General features: G+C 39.1%; 1 protein-coding gene and 1 long non-coding RNA gene across 4 annotated transcripts in view; both read left to right on the plus strand.

Annotated features, from left to right (window-relative positions):
* Positions 1 to 175: 175 nt before the first annotated feature.
* On the plus strand, positions 176 to 1362 carry LOC113043580 (uncharacterized). 3 transcript variants are annotated; one of them, XR_003275754.1, is made up of 4 exons: positions 176 to 217; positions 653 to 706; positions 1067 to 1141; positions 1240 to 1362. It is a non-coding gene; the product is annotated as an uncharacterized LOC113043580 (long non-coding RNA). The 3 variants fall into 3 exon arrangements; XR_003275753.1 differs by having other exon boundaries at positions 1243 to 1362; XR_003275755.1 differs by having other exon boundaries at positions 181 to 217; positions 650 to 706; positions 1243 to 1362.
* Positions 1363 to 2023: 661 nt separating this feature from the next.
* The window catches only part of LOC113043577 (receptor-type tyrosine-protein phosphatase eta-like), a 41130-nt gene continuing 22082 nt past the window's right edge, over positions 2024 to 21071 (plus strand). The window contains exons 1-7 of the mRNA XM_026203057.1: positions 2024 to 2266; positions 8074 to 8334; positions 9562 to 9661; positions 9768 to 9812; positions 9891 to 9899; positions 9999 to 10086; positions 10243 to 10333. Coding sequence (XP_026058842.1) covers positions 2032 to 2266; positions 8074 to 8334; positions 9562 to 9661; positions 9768 to 9812; positions 9891 to 9899; positions 9999 to 10086; positions 10243 to 10333 — 829 coding nt within the window. The 5' untranslated portion in view covers positions 2024 to 2031. The remainder of the gene's footprint in view (positions 2267 to 8073; positions 8335 to 9561; positions 9662 to 9767; positions 9813 to 9890; positions 9900 to 9998; positions 10087 to 10242; positions 10334 to 21071) is intronic.

Genomic DNA, 21071 nt, shown 5'->3' on the forward strand with positions numbered 1-21071 from the left:
GTTGGGGAGTAATGTGATAGCAAATAGTAATAGAAGATGAGAAATAAGACAAAATCATATTCATACAGTTTACAGCATTCTCATATATTTCAATAACCATTCTTTCAGTATACTTTCTTTTGTATGCAAAATGTTTTCATTGTGCATCTAAATGTCCCAGCAGCCTCTGCCAATACAAGCTCTCCTTTAAATCAGTCTCAAACATCAGATCTTACAAGTAAGTTTTTCTATTCATGGACAATTTAGTAAATGTGTTAATATGAAAATCATATTTTGTTCACACAAACATTCCAGCAGCCTCTGACACTACGAGCTCTCCTTTAATCGTGTCTCAAACATCAGCTTCTATAAGTGAGCATTTTTGCTTCATGGACAATTGAGTAAATGTGTTAATACAACAATTATATCTCTATTTTATTCATATTTATCAATGTGGTATAATGTAATAACAATTTTGATTATTTCATGTGAAATTTTAAATATCAAACATCAGTGTCTACAAGTTTATTTTATTAAAATTGTATTAAAATTTTACGATGGAAAACAGGAAACAGGAAACGGTAACAAAATTGGATTCATAAAACAGCATCAACAACAAAACTGTTTATTTGTTTGTTGTTTTGTTTCTATGTAAATCTAAATGTCGAAGCAGCCTCTGCCACTGCAAGCTCTCCTTCACCTCAGTCTCAAACATCAGATACTACAAGTAAGTTTTTCTATTCATGGAACATGCTAGTCGCATACTTATCATACTACAAACATGCCAGTGACGTGGTAGTCACTTGCTAATCCTGTTAACAACATGCTAGTAACATGCTAATCTTGCTAGAAACATGTTAATAACATGCTAATCACGCTAAAAACATGCTAGTATCTTAATAATCATTCTAGCAACATGCTAGTAACTTTGCTAGTCATTGCATAATTAAACTTTTTAAACCTTTAAAATTTTCTGGTCAGGCTTTCTCAACCCAACTTAAAGTTTGTCTTGACAAACTTTTTTATCAGTTAAATGTTGTTGTTTTTTTTTTTTTTTTTTTTTTTTTTGTTATCTACATATGTCCAGATTCATCATCACTCCCTTTCACTTCAAGTATTTCTTCAGATGATTCTCACACATCTCCCCAAACACCTCATACAAGTGAGTATTATTCATGGAATGACTGTTTTACGACTTTTAAGCATTTCAACTAATTACTTACAAATTGCAATGTTTCTTCATACATCAAAATATCCCAGCAGCCCCTGCCATTACAAGCTCTGGATCTCAAATAAGTGAGTACTTTTATTCATGGACAACTGAGTAAATGTGAAAATAATATGCATGTTCATTCAATTTATTGATGATCTATGTATTTATGTTGGGGAGTAATGTGATAGCAAATAGTAATAGAAGATAAGAAATAAGACAAAATCATATTCATACAGTTTACAGCATTCTCATATATTTCAATAACCATTCTTTCAGTATACTTTCTTTTGTATGCAAAATGTTTTCATTGTGCATCTAAATGTCCCAGCAGCCTCTGCCAATACAAGCTCTCCTTTAAATCAGTCTCAAACATCAGATCTTACAAGTAAGTTTTTCTATTCATGGACAATTTAGTAAATGTGTTAATACAAAAATTATATCTCTATTTTATTCATATTTATCAATGTGGTAAAATGTAATAACAATTGTGATTATTTCGTGTGAAATTTTAAGTATCAAACATCAGTGTTTACCAGTTTATTTTATTACAATTTTATGAAATTTTTACGATGGAAAACAGGAAACAGGGAACGGTAACAAAATTGTATTCATAAAACAACATCAACAACAGTAGTAGTTTATTTGTTTGTTGTTTTGTTTCTCTGTAAATCTAAATGTCCCATCAGCCTCTGCCACTTCAAGCTTTCCTTCACCTCAGTCTCAAACATCAGATTCTACAAGTGAGTATTTGTATTAATGAACAACTGAGTAAATGTGTTAATACAAAAATTATATATCTATGTTGTCTGTTATGTTTGCTCACAGAGCCTGATGTCATAATGAACCTCACAGCTGTTAATATTACAACATCCTCTGTTTTACTAAATTGGACAAAACCGAATGGTCAAAGCTCCCGTTATCGTGTAGAATATGAAGATAAGAATATGACTACTGAAAACACCTCCATCAAAATAAATGATCTGATTCCTGGAGCACAGTACACATTCAAAGTGTTTGCAGTTTTAGCTGTTCATGTGACCGACGGAAGAGCCAATCAGATTTCACTGTACACCAGTAAGAGCTCTTATTGGATGTTTAATCTGAGAGAATCTGCTGAAACTTCATCCTTGAAACCGTTTCATATTTACCTGCATTGTGCAGAAATCTGTACTGCAACATCTTAAGACACCAGACTTGCTGAGTCCTAAGCCTTTGTCAGGGTTCTGTCACTTCAGTCTAGTGGTATTCATGGTTTTGTGACAGAGCCCTGATACTCTCCTCATGTCATTGTTTTCATGTGAGCGCGCGGCTTCGAGACTGCTCGAGCCGTGCGCTCTTGTCTGCGTGTCCTGTTTCATGTTGGAGCGTGGTGTTCGGATCCTGGCACTCATGTCTTGCTGAGTTTCGGTTTCGTGTCGGGGACCGAACACTCGCGCTCCATGTTCTGTTTTGTGTTGTCTTGTATTGTTGCACACAGCTCGAGTTATCGGCTGTGTGCTTACTTGTTATATTTTGTCTTGTGCTGTCGCACGCAGCTTAGTTTTTACTGGCTGCGTGCTGTCTGGTGTGAACACGCAGTTTATGAGCTTGCTCATTAACTGTGTGTTTGTGTCCTATTCAAGCACATGGCTTGCGATTGGTTTGCTGGCCATGTGCTTGTTTTTGTGAGCACATGGCTTTTGTCTTTGTTCCTATGTGCCATGTGCTCTCGTCAATTGTCTTGACCCCACCCATCTTGTTACCTGATTATTGATGTAATTTTCCCCACATGTGTTCCCTCGTTACCCTCCTCATTAGCTCCCTATTTATTGTCCTTGTGTTTGCAGTCTGGTTGCTAGTTCGTCGTCTAATATTTGTCTGTGCACATCGTGTCTTGCCTTGCCTTGCCAGTCAAGTTTTGTCTGTTTTCCCCTACGGGGTAGTTTTTGTTTGTTTGTTTTATTATTATTACTATTAAAGAGCCCTTCTCTCTGCATCATTGAGTCCTCGCCTCATCCCTCTACCCAAACCTTGACAGAACGAACTAGCCAGTATGAGGACTCAGCGGAAGAAGGGATTGCACCGTCCACCAGCCTCCACCCTCTCCAGCCCCCACTACCAGCATATGCTCCAGTTTAAGACTTTGATCTCTCTTCATCAACAAGGGACTGGGGTGAGGGATTTTGCCCTGGAGTTCAGTGGTACTGCAGAGGGATTGGAGTTTAATGATGCGGCCCTCAAGGACCTCTTCAATTATGCCCTTGATGAGCCTCTCAGCTGGTGGAGAATGAGGGGGCTGGACCACCTGTCGTTTGGGGAATTTGTGGAGTTTGTGGCACGTTCCCCAGCTAAGGAGGCTGCAGTGCTGCCTGTGGTCCCCGTCAAAGCTGCAGATCCACCTGTGGTGGATGAAGGAGCTGCAGCACCCCCTGAGGCGACTTGCGACACTGCAGAACCCCTAGAGGTGGCCGAAGAGACTGCAGCACCTCACTCTCGTAGACGGAAGAGGGGTAAGAAGAGGAATGGCTCTACCCCGCCACTGCCAGAGGAGCCTGATGAGGCTGCAGCGCCCCCAGAGGAGCCTGATGAGGCTGCAGCGCCCCCAGAGGAGCCTGATGAGGCTGCAGCGCCCCCCTCTCGGAGACGGAGGAGGAGGAGAAGAAAGGCTTCCTCCATCCCACATGGCCTGGAGGCCATTCAGGAGCCCACTGCTGGCCTGGAGGCCATCCCAGTCATGCCCAAGCTCCTTGCCCTGCCGGCGCCGCCCAAGCTCCCTGCCCTGATGCCGGCGCCGCCCAAGCTCCCTGCCCTGATGCCGGCTCCGCCCAAGCTCCCTGCCCTGATGCCGGTTCCGTCTATGCTCCCTGCCCTGATGCCGGCCCCGCCCAAGCTCCCTGCCCTGATGCCGGTTCCGTCTATGCTCCCTGCCCTGATGCCGGCTCTGCCCTTGATGAGTGCCATGCCAGCTCTGCCCTTCCTATCTGTCGGGGTCCCTGTTTGGCTGGAGGCCTCCTGGTCTCTCCGTCTGGTTCCACCCTGCTGGTCTGCCGGGGTTCCTGTTAGGCTGAATCCTCGCTGGTCCGTCCCTCCGGCTCCGCCCTGGTGGTCTGCCGGGGTTCCTGTTAGGCCGGATCCTCGCTGGTCCGTCCCTCCGGCTCCGCCCTGGTGGTGTGCCGGGGTTCCTGTTAGGCCGGATCCTCGCTGGTCTGTCCCTCCGGCTCCGCCCTGGTGGTCTGCCGGGGTTCCTGTTAGGCCGGAGCCTCGCTGGTCTGTCCCTCCGGCACCGCCCTGGTGGTCTGTCGGGGTTTCTGTTAGGCCAGATCCTCGCTGGCTCATCTCTCCGGCTCCACCCTGGCCCACTGCTGGGACTCCTGGACTGCCTGAGTCTCCTTGGTTCAACCCTCCCACCCCTCCCTGGTCTCTTTTAATAACTGCTTGGGTTTTCCTGTTGCTTGACTGGGCTCCCTTCCCTCCCTCCCCTATTTTGTCTGTATCTTGATTTCCATGTCGTGTGTTCTGTTGTGTACCGGGTTTGTGTTGCCATGCCTGTGCTGTCTTGTTCCCGTCTTGTTTTTGGGTGTTCCTCGTTAGGGACGCCAGGTGGTTTTTGTGAGCACATGGCTTTTGTCTTTGTTCCTATGTGCCATGTGCTCTCGTCAATTGTCTTGACCCCACCCATCTTGTTACCTGATTATTGATGTAATTTTCCCCACATGTGTTCCCTCGTTACCCTCCTCATTAGCTCCCTATTTATTGTCCTTGTGTTTGCAGTCTGGTTGCTAGTTCGTCGTCTAATATTTGTCTGTGCACATCTTGTCTTGCCTTGCCTTGCCAGTCAAGTTTTGTCTGTTTTCCCCTACGGGGTAGTTTTTGTTTGTTTGTTTTATTATTATTACTATTAAAGAGCCCTTCTCTCTGCATCAGAGAGATGTTTTTCTCGAAACATCTCGAGTGTTTTTCTCGAAACACTCTTCATTAACTGCAAGCCGTTCTATTCGCCGCGGGAGTTTCATTCGTTCATTCTGGTTAGTGTTTACATCCATCCGCAAGCGCATGTGAGCTCAGCTTTACAGAAACTCGCTGATCAGATCACAGAGACAGAACAACAACACCCGGACTCTGTTTTAATCATTCTCGGGGACTTTAATAAAGCCAATCTGTCCCGTGAACTGCCAAAATACAGACAGCATGTTACTTGTCCCACAAGAGACAGTAACATATTGGATCACTGTTACACCACAATAAAGGATGCATTTCACTCTGTTCCACGAGCAGCTTTGGGACGTTCTGATCACCTTCTGGTTCATCTAATACCGTCCTACAGGCAGAAACTAAAATCAGCTAAACCTGTATCAAGGACTGTAAAAAGATGGACTAATGAAGCAGAGCAGGATTTACAATCTTGTTTTGACCTCACTGATTGGAGTGTTTTTGAAGCTGCTGCCACCGATCTGGATGAACTCACAGAGACCGTAACATCATATATCAGTTTCTGTGAGGATATGTGTATTCCTACAAAGACTCAACTAATTTACAATAATGACAAACCGTGGTTCACTGCAAAACTCAGACAGCTCCGTCAGGCCAAAGAAGATGCTTACGTGAAGGGGGACAATGTCTTGTATAAACAGGCTAAATACACATTGGAAAAAGAGATCAAAGTGGCAAAGAGGAATTATTCTGAAAAAATAAGGACTCAGTTCACTTCCAACGACTCCGCATCAGTGTGGAAAAGTCTAAAGAAGATCACCAATTACAAGACACCACCCCCCAGCACTGTAGAGAATCAACGACTGGCAGACGATCTGAACGAGTTTTACTGCAGGTTTGAAAGAACACCCATCACCTGCCCTGAACGCCTCCCCACACAACCATTCACACCCTTCACAACTCCTGCAACCAGCCCTGAATGCCTCTCCAAACTACCGTTCACACCATTAACAGCTCCTGCAACCCATCCTGAACACCTCTCCAATCAAGCACTCTCACCATTCTCACCTCCTGCATCCCCCCTCTCCCCCACACCTGCAATTCAGATCAGCGAGGATGCGGTGCGCCAGGTCTTCCGGAAGCAGAAAAGGAAAAAAGCACCAGGCCCAGATTGTGTTACACCAGCCTGTCTGAAATCCTGTGCTGACCAGCTGGCCCCCATCTTCACACAGATCTTCAACAGATCGCTGGAGCTGTGCAAAGTCCCTTCATGCCTCAAACGTTCCACCATCATCCCCATCCCTAAGAAACCCAAAATTACAGGACTAAATGACTACAGGCCTGTGGCTCTAACGTCTGTAGTCATGAAGTCATTTGAAGAACTGGTGCTGGCCTACCTGAAGGACATCACTGGACCCTTGCTGGATCCTCTTCAGTTTACCTACAGAGCAAACAGGTCTCTGGACGATGCAGTAAACATTGGACTGCATTATGTTCTGCAACACCTAGACAGACCGGGGACTTATGTGAGGATCCTGTTTGTGGACTTCAGCTCGGCCTTCAACACGATCATCCCAAACCTCCTCCTGCCCAAACTAAATCAGCTCTCCGTGCCCACCTCAGTCTGTCAGTGGATCAACAGCTTCCTGACAGACAGGCAGCAGCTAGTGAGGCTGGGAAAATACACATCCAGCACCCGTACAATCAGCACCGGAGCTCCCCAGGGCTGCGTTCTCTCCCCACTGCTCTTCTCCCTGTACACTAATGATTGCACATCTAAGGACCTCTCTGTCAAGCTCCTGAAGTTTGCAGACGACACCACACTCATCGGCCTCATTCAGGACGGTAACGAGTCTGCTTACAGACAGGAGGTAAAAGAGCTGGCTGTCTGGTGCAGTCTCAACAACCTGGAGCTTAACACCCTCAAAACAGTGGAGATGATCGTGGACTTCAGGAGAAACCCCCCTGCACTCCCCCCACTCACCATCATGAACAGCACTGTGACTGCAGTGGAGTCATTCAGGTTCCTGGGCACCACTATCTCTCAGGACCTGAAGTGGGACATTCACATTGACTCCATTGTGAAAAAGGCCCAGCAGAGGTTGTACTTTCTTCGCCAGCTGAGGAAGTTTAACCTGCCACAGGAGCTGCTGAAACAGTTCTACTCCACCATCATTGAATCCATCCTCTGCACTTCAGTAACTGTCTGGTTCAGCTCAGCTTCTAAATCTGACCTCAGAAGACTACAGAGAGTAGTCCGGACTGCTGAGCGAATCATCGGTTCAACTCTCCCTTCTATTCAAGAACTGTACTTATCCAGAGTGAGAAAAAGGGCTGTCAAAATCACTCTGGACCCCTCACATCCAGCACACTCCCTCTTTGAACTGTTGCCATCTGGTCGACGCTACAGAGCACTGAGCACTAGAACGACCAGACACAGGACCAGTTTCTTCCCTCAGGCAATCCATCTTATGAACAGCTTATAATAACGGCGGACACACTACACTTTATATTTATATACACACACACTTTATTTATCTAACACACATACTTAGTATACACTTAAATTTTGCACACAATATATATGTACATACATAACTTCATTTTGTAATATACCTGCCTACAATTGTCATTTGTATATTGTTATTCACTATCTACTTATTTGTATTTTTTATTCTTTTATTATGTGTTTTATGTTCTGTCGCTGTCATTCTGTTGTACTGCGGAGCTTTTGTCACGAAAACAAATTCCTCGTATGTGTAAACATACCTGGCAATAAAGCTCATTCTGATTCTGATTCTGATCATTGAGTCCTCGCCTCATCCCTCTACCCAAACCCTGACAGCCTTATTATAATTGTTTTATCAATTCATAATTGCACCATTAATACTTACTAATTCATATTACCAGTCATACCTTATTTAATTCCCCTTTCATCAACATGTATTAATTGCTCTTCTCTCCCCACACAGAGCCAGGTGTGATCAGCAATCTCAAAATTACTGAAACCACAACATCATCTATGTTTCTGACATGGGATGGACCAGTTGGAAATAGATCTTTCTTTAAAATTCAGTGGATGGGTGATAAAACAAATGGAAATTCAACAACTACAAACACTTCCTATAACATCACTGGTCTGACTGCTGGAGTCAATTACACATTAGACATCACAGCTGTTGCAGCAGATAACTCAACAGAAGGAGATTCAGTGGTTACCTCAAAATATACTAGTATGTTTTCCAATTAAATGTTTCCTGATTTTTCTGGCCAGAAAGTCATATTATTGACCGATTACTTAAAAAAAAAAAAAAAAAAAAAAAATATATATATATATATATATATGTATATTTATATATATATATATATATATATATATATATATATATATATATATATATATATATATATACACACACTCACATTGAGCAGAAAACTGTATAGCAACATATTACCTCAAAATATACTAGTATGTTTTCCAATTAAATGTTTCCTGATTTTTCTGGCCAGAAAGTCATATTATTGACTGATTACTTAAAAAAAAAAAAAATATATATATATATATATATATATATATATATATATATATATATATATATATATATATATATATATATATATATATATATATATACACACACTCACATTGAGCAGAAAACTGTATAGCAACATATTGAGTCCTGGCCTGATTGCAAGTGTTTTATCAATTCATAATTGCACCATTAATACTTATTCATAATTACAGTCATACTTTATTTAATTCCCCTTTCATCAACATGTATTAATTGCTTTTCTCTCACCACACAGAGCCAGATGTGATCAGCAATCTCAAAATTACTGAAACCACAACATCATCTATGTTTCTGACATGGGATGGACCAGTTGGAAATAGATCTTTCTTTAAAGTTCAGTGGATGGGTGATAAAACAAATGGAAATTCAACAACTACAAACACTTCCTATAACATCACTGGTCTGTCTGCTGGAGTCAATTACACATTAAACATCACAGCTGTTGCAGCAGATAACTCAACAGAAGGAGATTCAGTGGTTACCTCAAAATACACTAGTATGTTTTCCAATTAAATGTTTCCTGATTTTTCTGGCCAGATACTCATATTATTTACCCCAAACAGAGCCAGATGTGATCAGGAGTCTCAGAATGATCACATATCTGCTCTCTTCCTCTTAGTGCACATATTTTACAAAACTTCCACAGTAACTTTAAATATAATGTTGTGACTATCAATGTTACCTCCATCACAAAATTACATAAAACTTGTGTTTTTTTAAGGATAATCTATCGCATCTCAGTATACTAGCATGCCATCTTTTTCATTAAGTGATTTGGATAATATAATAAGGTTTTATTCTGATAAAAACTTTTAATACATTACTGCTTTTCTTCATCAGGAATGTGTTTAATAATATAATAACAACACTTATCAAATTCTCATGTAGATTCCCTTCAGTCTAACACTCTAGATATTGTTGGAATAGTTTTGGGAGTTATCGGTTTTCTCTTCATCATCACTCTCATTCTCTTCTTTTATTCAAGAAGGTGAGTTGCCAGTGTCATCAGAGAAGTACATACTGAATATATTTAAAGATACAAAAGTCTTTCAGATTCATTTTAGTAAAAAAATTTTTATTACTCTCTGTTACAGACAAACCAAAAAACAATGTCCCGACATCCCTATACAAACCATTAGGTAACTTTGTTTGATGTATTTATAGTGAAATATTTATTTAACAATTGTAAATGCATTAATTTTCCCTTCTATTTCCAGAAATAAAGTGTAAGTTACTGTTTTATTATTAATTATTCATTTTTAATGTTGAAACATGATTCTTTACACTTTATTTTATATTTTATACATTTTTATTATGGTACACAGTAATACTGGTTTGAGAATAGAGGATTATGAAGAGCACTTTAAGCAGAAACACAAGGATTCGAACTGTGGTTTTGCAGAAGAGTATGAGGTACACATGAGAAACACAAATATGTATTTATTTTATTTACATACTTCTTCCTATGACAATATTATCAAATTTTGTTACTGTGGACTTGTCACAGAAATTCATTAAGAAATTATCATTTTCAAAACCTAGATCTAAAGTATTGCTGTGTTGTTGCAGGAGTTGAAAACTGTTGGAACGGCACAGTCCAAAAACATTGCCCTGGCTGTTGAAAACCAGCCAAAGAACCGTTACAGCAATGTGCTACCTTGTGAGTAGACTGACTGTTGCATGTTGTACTAAAAAGTTTGCATGAGTTTTCCCAAATCACAGGCTTCAATCTCTAGCTGACTGATGGATTGTAACCAGACTATTCACACTGAAGTCACATTGCACAAAGTCAGATACATTTTCAGTTCATTTCCTGAGGCGATGAGCCAAACCACAACTAAAACAATGTTCTCCTGCAAGATGCATAGTTTATTTTGTTAGCCGCTAGGTAGCCAAAATTTGCATGCTGTAGATTTAAAGAAATACACAAAAATGCAGAATAGAGAATGCTTTTGATGTAGACTCGGGATTATGATTATCTAAACCTGACACAGGTGACAATCATAAATCAGTAAAAATAAGAAATTAATGAACAAGAAATGTATACAGACAATATGTGACAAAAATTAAAATGGAACATGATGGGTCAGTGTTGGGAAGGTTATTTTGGAAATGCAATAGGTTACAGATTACAATTTACCCTATTTAAAAGGTAATAAGTAATGTAACTATTTCAGTTTACTTGATCTTTATCAAGGTAATGTAACTGATTACATTTGATTACTTTTCTAAATTTCTGTTAATTACTGTTAATCATTTTCAAATATATAAACTAAGCAGGAATGAATAACCAGTGTTGTGCTAGTTACTACACACTAAAAAGTGTTGGGTTAAATAACCCAACCTGTAACCCAACTATGGGTTGGTATAGGACCTTCCCATCTGTGGGTTATTTCAACCCAACCCATTGGGTTAAAATCCTGTTGGGTTAAAAGTTACCCAACAGTTGAGTTAATTATTTATATTATTTAACATCAGTATTTTTATTAAAAAATGTTTAATGCAACCATATTTTGAAACTACTTTGTTGTAAATTACAGGTTTTATTTTAATATACAAATAACACATTTACAAATATATTTTAAAATATTGTATTTAAATGTACAAGAATGTGTAAATATACAACTGACATTTTCAAGATGTACAAATGTGTCAATTCATATTCATATCAAAACACACAAATGTGCAAATACAGTTCACAGCTATGGCCTAATGGCTAGAGAGTTGGACCTGTAACCCGAAGGTCACAGGTTTGAGTCTCGGTGCCGTCAAGAGTTGTAGCTGGGAGGGAGTGAATGAACAGCACTCTTTCCCACCCTCAATACCCATGACTGAAGTGCCCTTGAGCAAGGCATCTATAGCTGGCCACTTCTCTGGGGGTGTGTTCATTTCTCACTGCTGTGTGTGCGCACTTGGATGGGTTAAATGCAGAGCACCAATTCCGAATATGGGTTAGCACACTTAGCAAATGTTACGACTTTCAAATAAAATGCACATAACATATAATAATAAAACAAAAATATATCATAAAATCAAGTAATAATAAAAAATATATACTAGCTGCTGGACCCAACTGATGATCAATAAAATAAAAGTTTTTTACTGATTACTAAATACAAAGTTTTTAAGGAGGAGACAGTGTGCAGAAGAAACTATTAAAGACTGTGTGTTCCAAAAACTATCAAATATGAGCAGAGGGCTTTAGGTAGTAGATGTCATATACAAAGAAAAGTTTGAAACACAGATCGACTGCTTGTAGTATCGTCTTCTGTTCCATCGCCTCCCCGTTTAAAATAATAAAAACTTGGGAGGAGTTTTCCTTGTCACCAAGCACCAGGACATGTGGATTCTGGCTTGTCTTGTGAATCAAGTACAGCACTATTTAGTGCCAACCTTAAAAGAATAATACAAAAAAAAAAGTTCAGTTAACATGCATTGTGATGATATTTCATTGATTAACTAAAAAGTGTTAAAGTGTTAAAAGTGTTAACTGTTAAAGTGATAATTCACCCAAAAATTACAATTCTGTCCATTAGTGTGGTATGGTGCAGATGGCAGGAAGGGTTTTAAAAGACAATTTCTGTACGAAGGCCTTTAAATGACAAAAGTACAGAGAAAGCACAAGTAAAAAAAACCTAAAAACTAAAACTAAGCTTACAGTTTACATTTTTACAGTCTTTGTGGGGATCTACTACCATTTGCACTAAGAGACAGACTAAACCAGTTTTCACTCCCTCCAGAAAATTAGTGGCAATATTTGCGGCTAATGTGAGTAAATTTTACCACCCTTTACCCTTTAATTGATTAGGACTTGTAGGGTGGAACAAAAGTACACAGTAAATGAAAGGAAGCTTTGTTGGACGGAATGCAGCAATACACTTACTGTATTTCACCTCATTTGTCTTTTTCCATAATTTTTGAAAGTCATAGGTCAGAGTAAAATTGAAAACTTTTACATTATTAATTTAAATAGGTTACTTATCTTGACATGTTTCAATTAACAGGCAGAAATTCTATTGTTGCAATTTTTCCTTCACGAAAAAGTAAATTTTCTAAAACATAAGTATAAACACATTTAGTACAACACATTTAAAAAACATGTCAATCAATCTAGCTTCATAAGAGAAACTGCAGTAATAATAGGGTTTTGTAATAGATGCATAACAATATTCAATATGAATAAACCATTAAAACACTTACTGTACAATTAATTAGTGATAGTGCACTGAGACGAATATACCTTCTGTTTTACATTCCCCTCTTAAGGTTGGTTGTAGGAGTAATGTTAACGTTATGTAAATTTGGGGCACTGGTATAAATTTCTGCTGAATGAGCGGATTGCCTCAAGACTGCACACTTTTCTTCCATCTGGGTTTTGAAATTTTATAACAGAAAATTGCAGGTTCATTCAAACGATTCTCACGGAGTCTGTTGTCTGTTGCATGACTGATGTGTGAGCTCAGCTCAGCTCGCTCGCTTGAGCAGCTTATTTACTGGTCCGATCCGATAAATGGTCCGTGCGGCTTTTCTAGCTTAATTCTAATGATTTCGTCAAACTTTCACATTTCACCAGACATTTTTATTAACTTTAAGTAATACTTTAAAAAGTTTTGCGGCTAATCTTTTAATGTATTAATACTGGCGAACAAACAGGAATATCATTCAGTTACAATCAATCTGATTCTCTGGGGGAAACAAACATATTGAGTTAACCCAAAAAATAACCCAATGACGGAAAAAAAATTACCCAACAAATTTTAAGATAACCCAACACATTGACCCAATATGTGTAACCCAACGGTTAGGTTAAAAAAACAACCCAAAATGTTTTACTGTGTAAGAAATAGTAACTAGTTACAGTTACTAGTTACTTCATTCAAAAAGTAAATAAATTACTTTGTTGATTACTTACACCAAAAAGTAATGCATTACTGTTAAAAGTAACTTTTTAGTATGTTCCCATTAATGCCCTTTTATGCGTTATGGTCTATGCAAACACAAAACTGACTTAAACAGAAAATAATTTTTAAACTCTATTTTGATTATGTCAGACCAGCACAAACTAAATATTGTATATCACAAGAATTTCTGAAATGAATAACAAAACACCTGAATAATATATTCAGAATCAAAAACTAAAGTGGCTTCTGCATCATAAAAGCTGCTGTGTATAGCCCTTAACAATGTTCCTTTCACAGCTTAAGTATGACAACTATCAACAATGTACAACATAACACAAAACATTTTGAAATAAAAAAATGAAAGCAATCTGAATTATTCAGAATCACTTTCGAGCAACTCAGCACTAAAAAATATATATTATTGACATGTTGTTTAAAAATGCTAAAATAAAAGCTAAAAAGAAGAAGAAAAATAGGTAAAAAGGCAATACAAAACAAATAATGTGCCGGTTATGTTGTCATTTCTTTTCTAACTGAATGTAATGCTATAATAGGCCTAATTATTTAATAATAACATTAACAGTGAAGCATTCATCTAACTCTGTTTGGAGCTAAGTATAATAAAATCAACAAAATAAGTCTCAATGTCAAGAAAGAATAGTACACAAACATTGGCAAAGGTTATTTAAAAATAAGGCATTCAAGAATAATTTTATGACAAACATTTTGCTGTCTTAAGTGCACTCATTGATTAAGCATATAAATAACTATTATTTTTATCATTATTATATATTATTATACAGTTTATGCATAAGAAACTTTTATCCAAAACGACTTACAAAAGAGGTCAAGAGCTCATACATAATATGAGCGCACGGATTGGACATTCGTGGGCACGATTTGTTAACAGTTTATTCATGAGTACGGTTTATGGACTGACAGGACGGATTGCAAAACCGTTGCCACGATTTTTTTTCTCCTACAGGTGACAGGTGGGGCTCCGTACATTCAAACCCGAAAGACACAGCTCACATTTGACTAAAAGGTTTTTGTCTTCATGTTCAACTAAAGTGAAATAATGAGCATATGTCCAATTTGAGAAACTCGTGTCGCCCTCACCTTGACTCGCCATGACTGCCGCACATACTTCACACCCACCGTCTTCGTGTTAACAGTGGTTGCATCCACCAATTCTACAATGCGTCGCTGTTCCAAAACAGGTTAGGCTGTAGGCTACACTTCAGCCAAAATTAATTAATTAAAGAAAGCAACGGACAATGCACCATGTGGTAACGGTAGCAGAGTTAATTTATTTTAAAAGTAAGGTGTTACAGTATTAGTTACTGTCAAAAGTAACTGTGTTACAGTTAGGGCTGTAGTACTCGAGTCTGGTCTTGGACTCGAGTCCGGACTCGAGACATTTTTCTGCCGTCTCGGACTTGTCTCGGACTCTTTGCATTTGCACTCGGACTTGTCTCGGACTTGGCCATTGGACTCGCCAAGTCTTCTAGTTGGTCTCGACCGAGTCCAGCAAAAAAAAAAAAAATTCTCCTTCAAAACAAAAACACATTTGCATGATTTCGCGACTGAAGACGTGTGGAAAACGCTAGGTGCGCCGCTCTCCTTATTTTCAAATGACTCTGTAATCTGCGCAGGCGCTCCAATGCTGTTGCTGGGCAACCATGACTCGCTCTTCATGATGACGCAGAAGTTTCAGCAAAGAATAAATGGATTTCCAGCACTAAACATCCCTTGTAGTAACTCTGCTAATATATTCATTTACAAAATGGCAATCCTTGTACAGCTATGATCATCTATTTCTCCATCTTAGCTTTCAGTATTGTTCCGGGAAAGGATGTGCATGACCAGTGGTGCACTTACTGCGACCTGACAAGTTTAGATGTTTCTAATTTAATTTCTACCTGTTAGATTGCCTTAAACGTACCCTTTACAATAATGAAATACAAATTATTGTTGTAGAGTATAGGGGTTGCAAGACTGATTTCTGCTAGTAGATTTTTTAAAGAAAAAAATGCTCGAGTTACTCGACTACTCGTGGTTCATGCTATTGTAAATGAAAACACATTCAATAGTTATTTTTTTATCAATCAACACATATTCATGTATAGCCTTATGCAACAATTACATATGTAAATTTTAAAAACTTTATAATTATGACATTACATATTAAATTTTCATGTAACAGCCAGTATTTGTATCTGTTACAATCACAACACTTTTCGTATCTGCATTCGGATACAACATCATACAGTTACTTGATAAGACCCTTATGACTTTCTATATTTTTTTTCGTTGTTATCACTGAACAAGCATGTCGTGTTAAACTAAAATAATTATTAATTTTTAAAATAATATTTATCATGCAAGCAGAGAGATGTCATGACAAATGTTTAGTGATCATTTGAACACGACTGAATCCATTCAATGCACACATTTTCATTACGCTGAACACTTTAAGCGAGTCTTAATGTTAATGAACTTCACCAAACAGATGTGTGTGCCGCACAAACCAGCAAAGGGTAAAGATGCAAACATGTAGGACAAGTAGACAATGTATCAGTATCTAAGCTGATTATTAGCCGACTCTTGAACTGAATGGTTTTTGAGAGACTGAGACGCGCAACGCTGCTGTTTGATTGGTGAGCGCGCTGTGCTTATTCATTCGTTTCACATCGTAGCCTAAGCTTTAAATCATTGCCTTTTAAATATATACAAATAATATAACGTGTATGATGTATTGTTATAGGTAAAATTACTCTTGCAACGCTCTGATTTCTGGGAGATGCACAGAAAGGCGACAACAATGCGGTGTTTGATTTGCACTCTTTTCACTCATAAAGTTTACATTCATTCACTTCTGGCGCTGATCCTCTGGCTCACCTGTTGTCTAGCAAACACCTGACTGTGTCAGCTTCAGTGGAGTATTCAGGCAGAATTATTCCTTGAGCGTTATTCGTTTTTTAAGCCATTATCCGTGCCATTCCGAATAAGGCATTCGGCTTCAGGCACAACCCTAATTATTACATATTTTATTTTTTACATGCAACATAGATAAGGTCATATAGTAACAGCTCCACGCAATATTGTAATTCTAAAATTCACATCGTACTTGCCAACACTTTGTATGCATTATGGTTAATGCATGCTGGAGTAGTCGATTGTTTCCGACAGTGCTCGACTAGTCTCTGCAAACACTAGTATAGTATGACAAAAACGTCGCTGTATTTATGTGTGCATGCCCAGTAGAGCCAAACGCCTTGCCTCGCCTAGCTTTGCAGCGCACATTTGTCATATCCCGAGCTTTGCGTGTGTCTGTGCACTGTGCGAAGGCATCAGTCATATACATCTTTGACCACAGACATAATGTCAGCAAAAGCAGCATTAAGTAAATAAAATGAAAATAAAGTACATACAAATTATTTGACCTTACAGCTCCAAACTTTGCTCTAGAGGGCCAGTGTCCTTTATGAATCTGAAATATATTTTATTTTACCTGGATATTTTCATGGGTGGGGGCCATGGGGGCCCATCAGGACTGGCTATGCATAGGGCACGGGATCTTGTGAAATGCCCCTGTTAGCTTTAACTCTAATTATACACACTTGAACCATCTAATCAAGCTCTTAATAGACACACTAATCTTCCAGGTGTGTTAAGGCCAGTTGGACCTAAACTTTTTAGGACATTGGCCATCCAGGATGTAGTTTGGAGACCCCTGTCATACAGAGTTTTTACTTTGCACATGCTTTTTGATCATTACAAATAATAATGTAAATGTATTTTCTTAGAATAGGAGATATGCTGTCTCTCGCATCACAAACATTATCAGTAGTTAAGTGTGTGGTCTTGAAGAGGACCCTTTTTTCTCTCATTTGGACTCGGTCTTGGACTTGGACTCGAAAATTTTGGACTTGGACTTGACTTGGACTCGAACCTCTTTGGACTCGGTCTTGACTCGGTCTCGACTAGTCCTGGACTTGGACTTGACTTGGACTCGACAAAGCTGGACTTGACTACAGCTCTAGTTACAGTAATGCGTTACTAATAACGCGTTATTGCCCAACACTGCGAATAACCTACACTAGTACTCAACACTGATTACTGTCAGACTTTCCAAACACTTCATCACTTACAACACTTCAGCACAGCCACCACAATATCAGACATTAACAACTCTTTTCTCTTTGTGATCATTCTGCGGTTAAATACAGATTTAAAATCATAACAAGAAATAGTTTAATAGATATTATATTGTTTTTGAAATCAGATCTTTCCATAGTTATGACAGGAAACACTGGCATCTAACAATGCTTTGGGGAGGGGGGGTGGCACTTAATCTTATAAAATAAAGCATACACATAATTCCAAATAGGAAATAAAGCAGTTATTTCATCTGTGTCCTTCTGGATGTGTCCTGTCCTCTGACATGGCCACAAGGGTTGTCTTTCGTGTCTGGGCATTCAGCGTGCTGAAGATGCGTCCGTGGATGGTTCATGCCCGCACTGCATGCGCGACCATGGCACCACTGCGATCAAGTCCAAGCGTGTCTCTCCTTTCTTAAAGGGAAAGGAGTTGACCCGTCTGCCCCTTCCAGATGGACAGTTGGTTCTCGATGTAGAGGGCACATCACAACCTCATTTTGCTCTGGTTCCTTTCTTCTCGGATGTGCATGGGGAAGTGAAGATGCATTAAGAGTTGGCACTAGTGTCAAAAGTATTCACATTCATTACTCAAGTAGAAGTATAGATACAAGGGTTTAAAAATACTTTTGTAGAAGTCTAAGTATCAACTCAAACTTTTTACTCAAGTAAAAGTGTAAAAGTACTGGTTTCAAAACTACTTAAAGTATAACAGTAAAAGTAATGTAAGGGAGAAAAATGCCATTAAGAACAAAACCTTAGGCCATGCCACAGGGGCCTATTGTGAACCACCCCACGTCCTCAAAAAAAAAAATAATCTAAAGTTTTCATAATGACTAATATGTTATATTAAAATGTTCATGTTTAAAAATTTGGGATGCACTAGGATACCTCTTTCAGATGCATATATATGCCTATTGAAAATGAACGCATATTAGTACAATGCAAATGCATTAAAGGACTAGAGATATGATGACTGGTTGCCTATAAGTATTGTAATAGTGCAAAAAGTCAGACTTCAGAGTCAAGTCAAGTCACCTTTATTTATATAGTGCTTTAAACAAAATACATTGCATCAAAGCAACTGAACAACATTCATTACGAAAACAGTGTGTCAATAATGCAAAATGACAGTTAAAGGCAGTTCATCATTGAATTCAGTGATGTCATCTCTGTTCAGTTTAAATAGAGTCTCTGCATTTATTTGCAATCAAGTCAATGATATCGCTGTAGATGAAGTGACCCAACTAAGCAAGCCAGAGGCGATGACAGCAAGGAACTGAAACTCCATCGGTGACTGAATTGAGAAAAAAACCTTGGGAAAAACCAGGCTCAGTTGGGAGGCCAGTTCTCCTCTGACCAGACGAAACCAGCAGTTCAATTCCAGGCTGCAGTAAAATCAGATTGTGAAGAAGAATCATCTGTCTCCTGTGGTCTTGTCCTGGTGGTCCTCTGATACAAGGTCTTTACAGGGGATCTGTATCTGGGGCTCTAGTTGTGCTGGTGTCCGCTGTCTTTCAGGGATGTAGAGGTCCTTTCTAAGTGCTGATCCACCATCTGGTCTGGATACGTACAGCATCCGGGTGACTGCAGTGACCCTCTGATCTGGATACAGACTGGATCTGGTGGCTACGGTGACCTCGGAATAAGAGAGAAACAGACTAATATTAGCGTAGATGCCATTCTTCTAATGATGTAGCAACTATATCGGGTGTTATGGGAAGTGTTCCTGGTTCCAGTTTACCTAATTAATGCAGCCTAAAAATCCTTTAACGGATTTAGATATTAAAAGCATATTAGTATGTTATATGTAAGCCAGGTTAAAGAGATGGGTCTTTAATCTAGATTTAAAGGGAAAAAAATCTAATGTCTTTATGTCATTAATAACTCACCCTCATGTCGTTCCAAACCAGTAATATTGCAAGTTGGAATAAAGAAATAAAATAAATCCAATATAACCCACTGGCTCATTATACTCATTATAAACATGGTCAAAACTTTTCCAACCCTCAGACTTTGCTTTATGGATGCTGGTGCAACCAAAACGTATCCACCAGAGGCAAAGCCTCTGTTTCACCTACTCCGCATACATTTTTGCATTTCTTTCTTGCGCTAATTGAAACACAACACATGACTGCTTATTTACCAAACCAGAGCACAAGCCAGAGCCCGGCCCGAGCCCGTGTAAAATTATATAAATTAAGCCCGAACCCGAGTGAACTCGTTGGGTCCCGTCAGGTTCGGGCAAAGATCTTCAGCTCTAGTAACGAGTTACAAAGTTGGTATAGCCTACTTATCACAACATTGTCAATCGCGTTGTAAATCGCAATTTATAAAACGTCTCGCTACCGAACTACCTACAGTATATGGGGAGGAAGAAGAGAAATCACCCATTTGATATGAGCCAGTAGCTGAGAAATAATAACTTTTAAGAAATATATTTTTTGATAAACAAACCCAACACTGGCTGTCCTTGCTGGAGTGTGATGTGATTTGTGTTATGTGCAGGTGTGATGGATTGCGTACAAACCAATAGGATGTTGAAATGGTATATTTAATCAAATAATCAAATAATCAAATTCACTCTAACTGGATGGCGCTGGATAGTTTTTTTTTTTTTTTTTTTTTTTTTGAATGATGACGAGCCGTAATGAAATAACAGTAATGAACCTATTTTTAAAATGTAAGGAGTAGAAAGTACAGATAATTGCTTGAAAATGTAAGGAGTAGAAGTAAAAAGTTGGTTGAAAAATAATTATTCAAGTAAGGTATAGAAACCCAAAATTTCTTCTTAAGTAAAGTAACAAAGTATTTGTACTTCGTTACATGACACCTCTCAGAGTTGGGGGTGAAAACTTTTGAACACGATGAAGATGTCCACATTTTTATTATTTGAAAGGGTTCAAATATGCAAAGATGCTGGAAAACGTCTTGGTTACGTCTGTAACCTCGGTTCCCCGAGAAGGGAACGAGACGATGCGTCGATAACGCTTTGGGAACGCATTCTGCGTGAGTGCGTCTGAAGCATCCATGTCAACTAGTCCAATGGCGAGAGTGAGCGTCAGGAGTGACGTCACGACCAGGAATTGATAAAAACCCCAACCGGAGCAACCGGTGTTAGCTTCGACAGTGCCGAAGCAAGTCGATCACAGGAATGAAGGAAGTATGGCAGGGAGACGCATCGTCTCGTTCCCTTCTCGGGGAACCGAGGTTACAGACGTAACCGAGACGTTCCCCATCGAGGGAGAGACGATGCGTCGATAACGCTTTGGGAACGAGAATACCCAAACCGCCATATTACAAGTGCCTGAGTGTCAGACAGAAAACCCAACGCCTC

Source organism: Carassius auratus, chromosome 25 (genome assembly GCF_003368295.1).
Source record: "Carassius auratus strain Wakin chromosome 25, ASM336829v1, whole genome shotgun sequence".
Taxonomy (NCBI): Eukaryota; Metazoa; Chordata; class Actinopteri; order Cypriniformes; family Cyprinidae; genus Carassius; species Carassius auratus.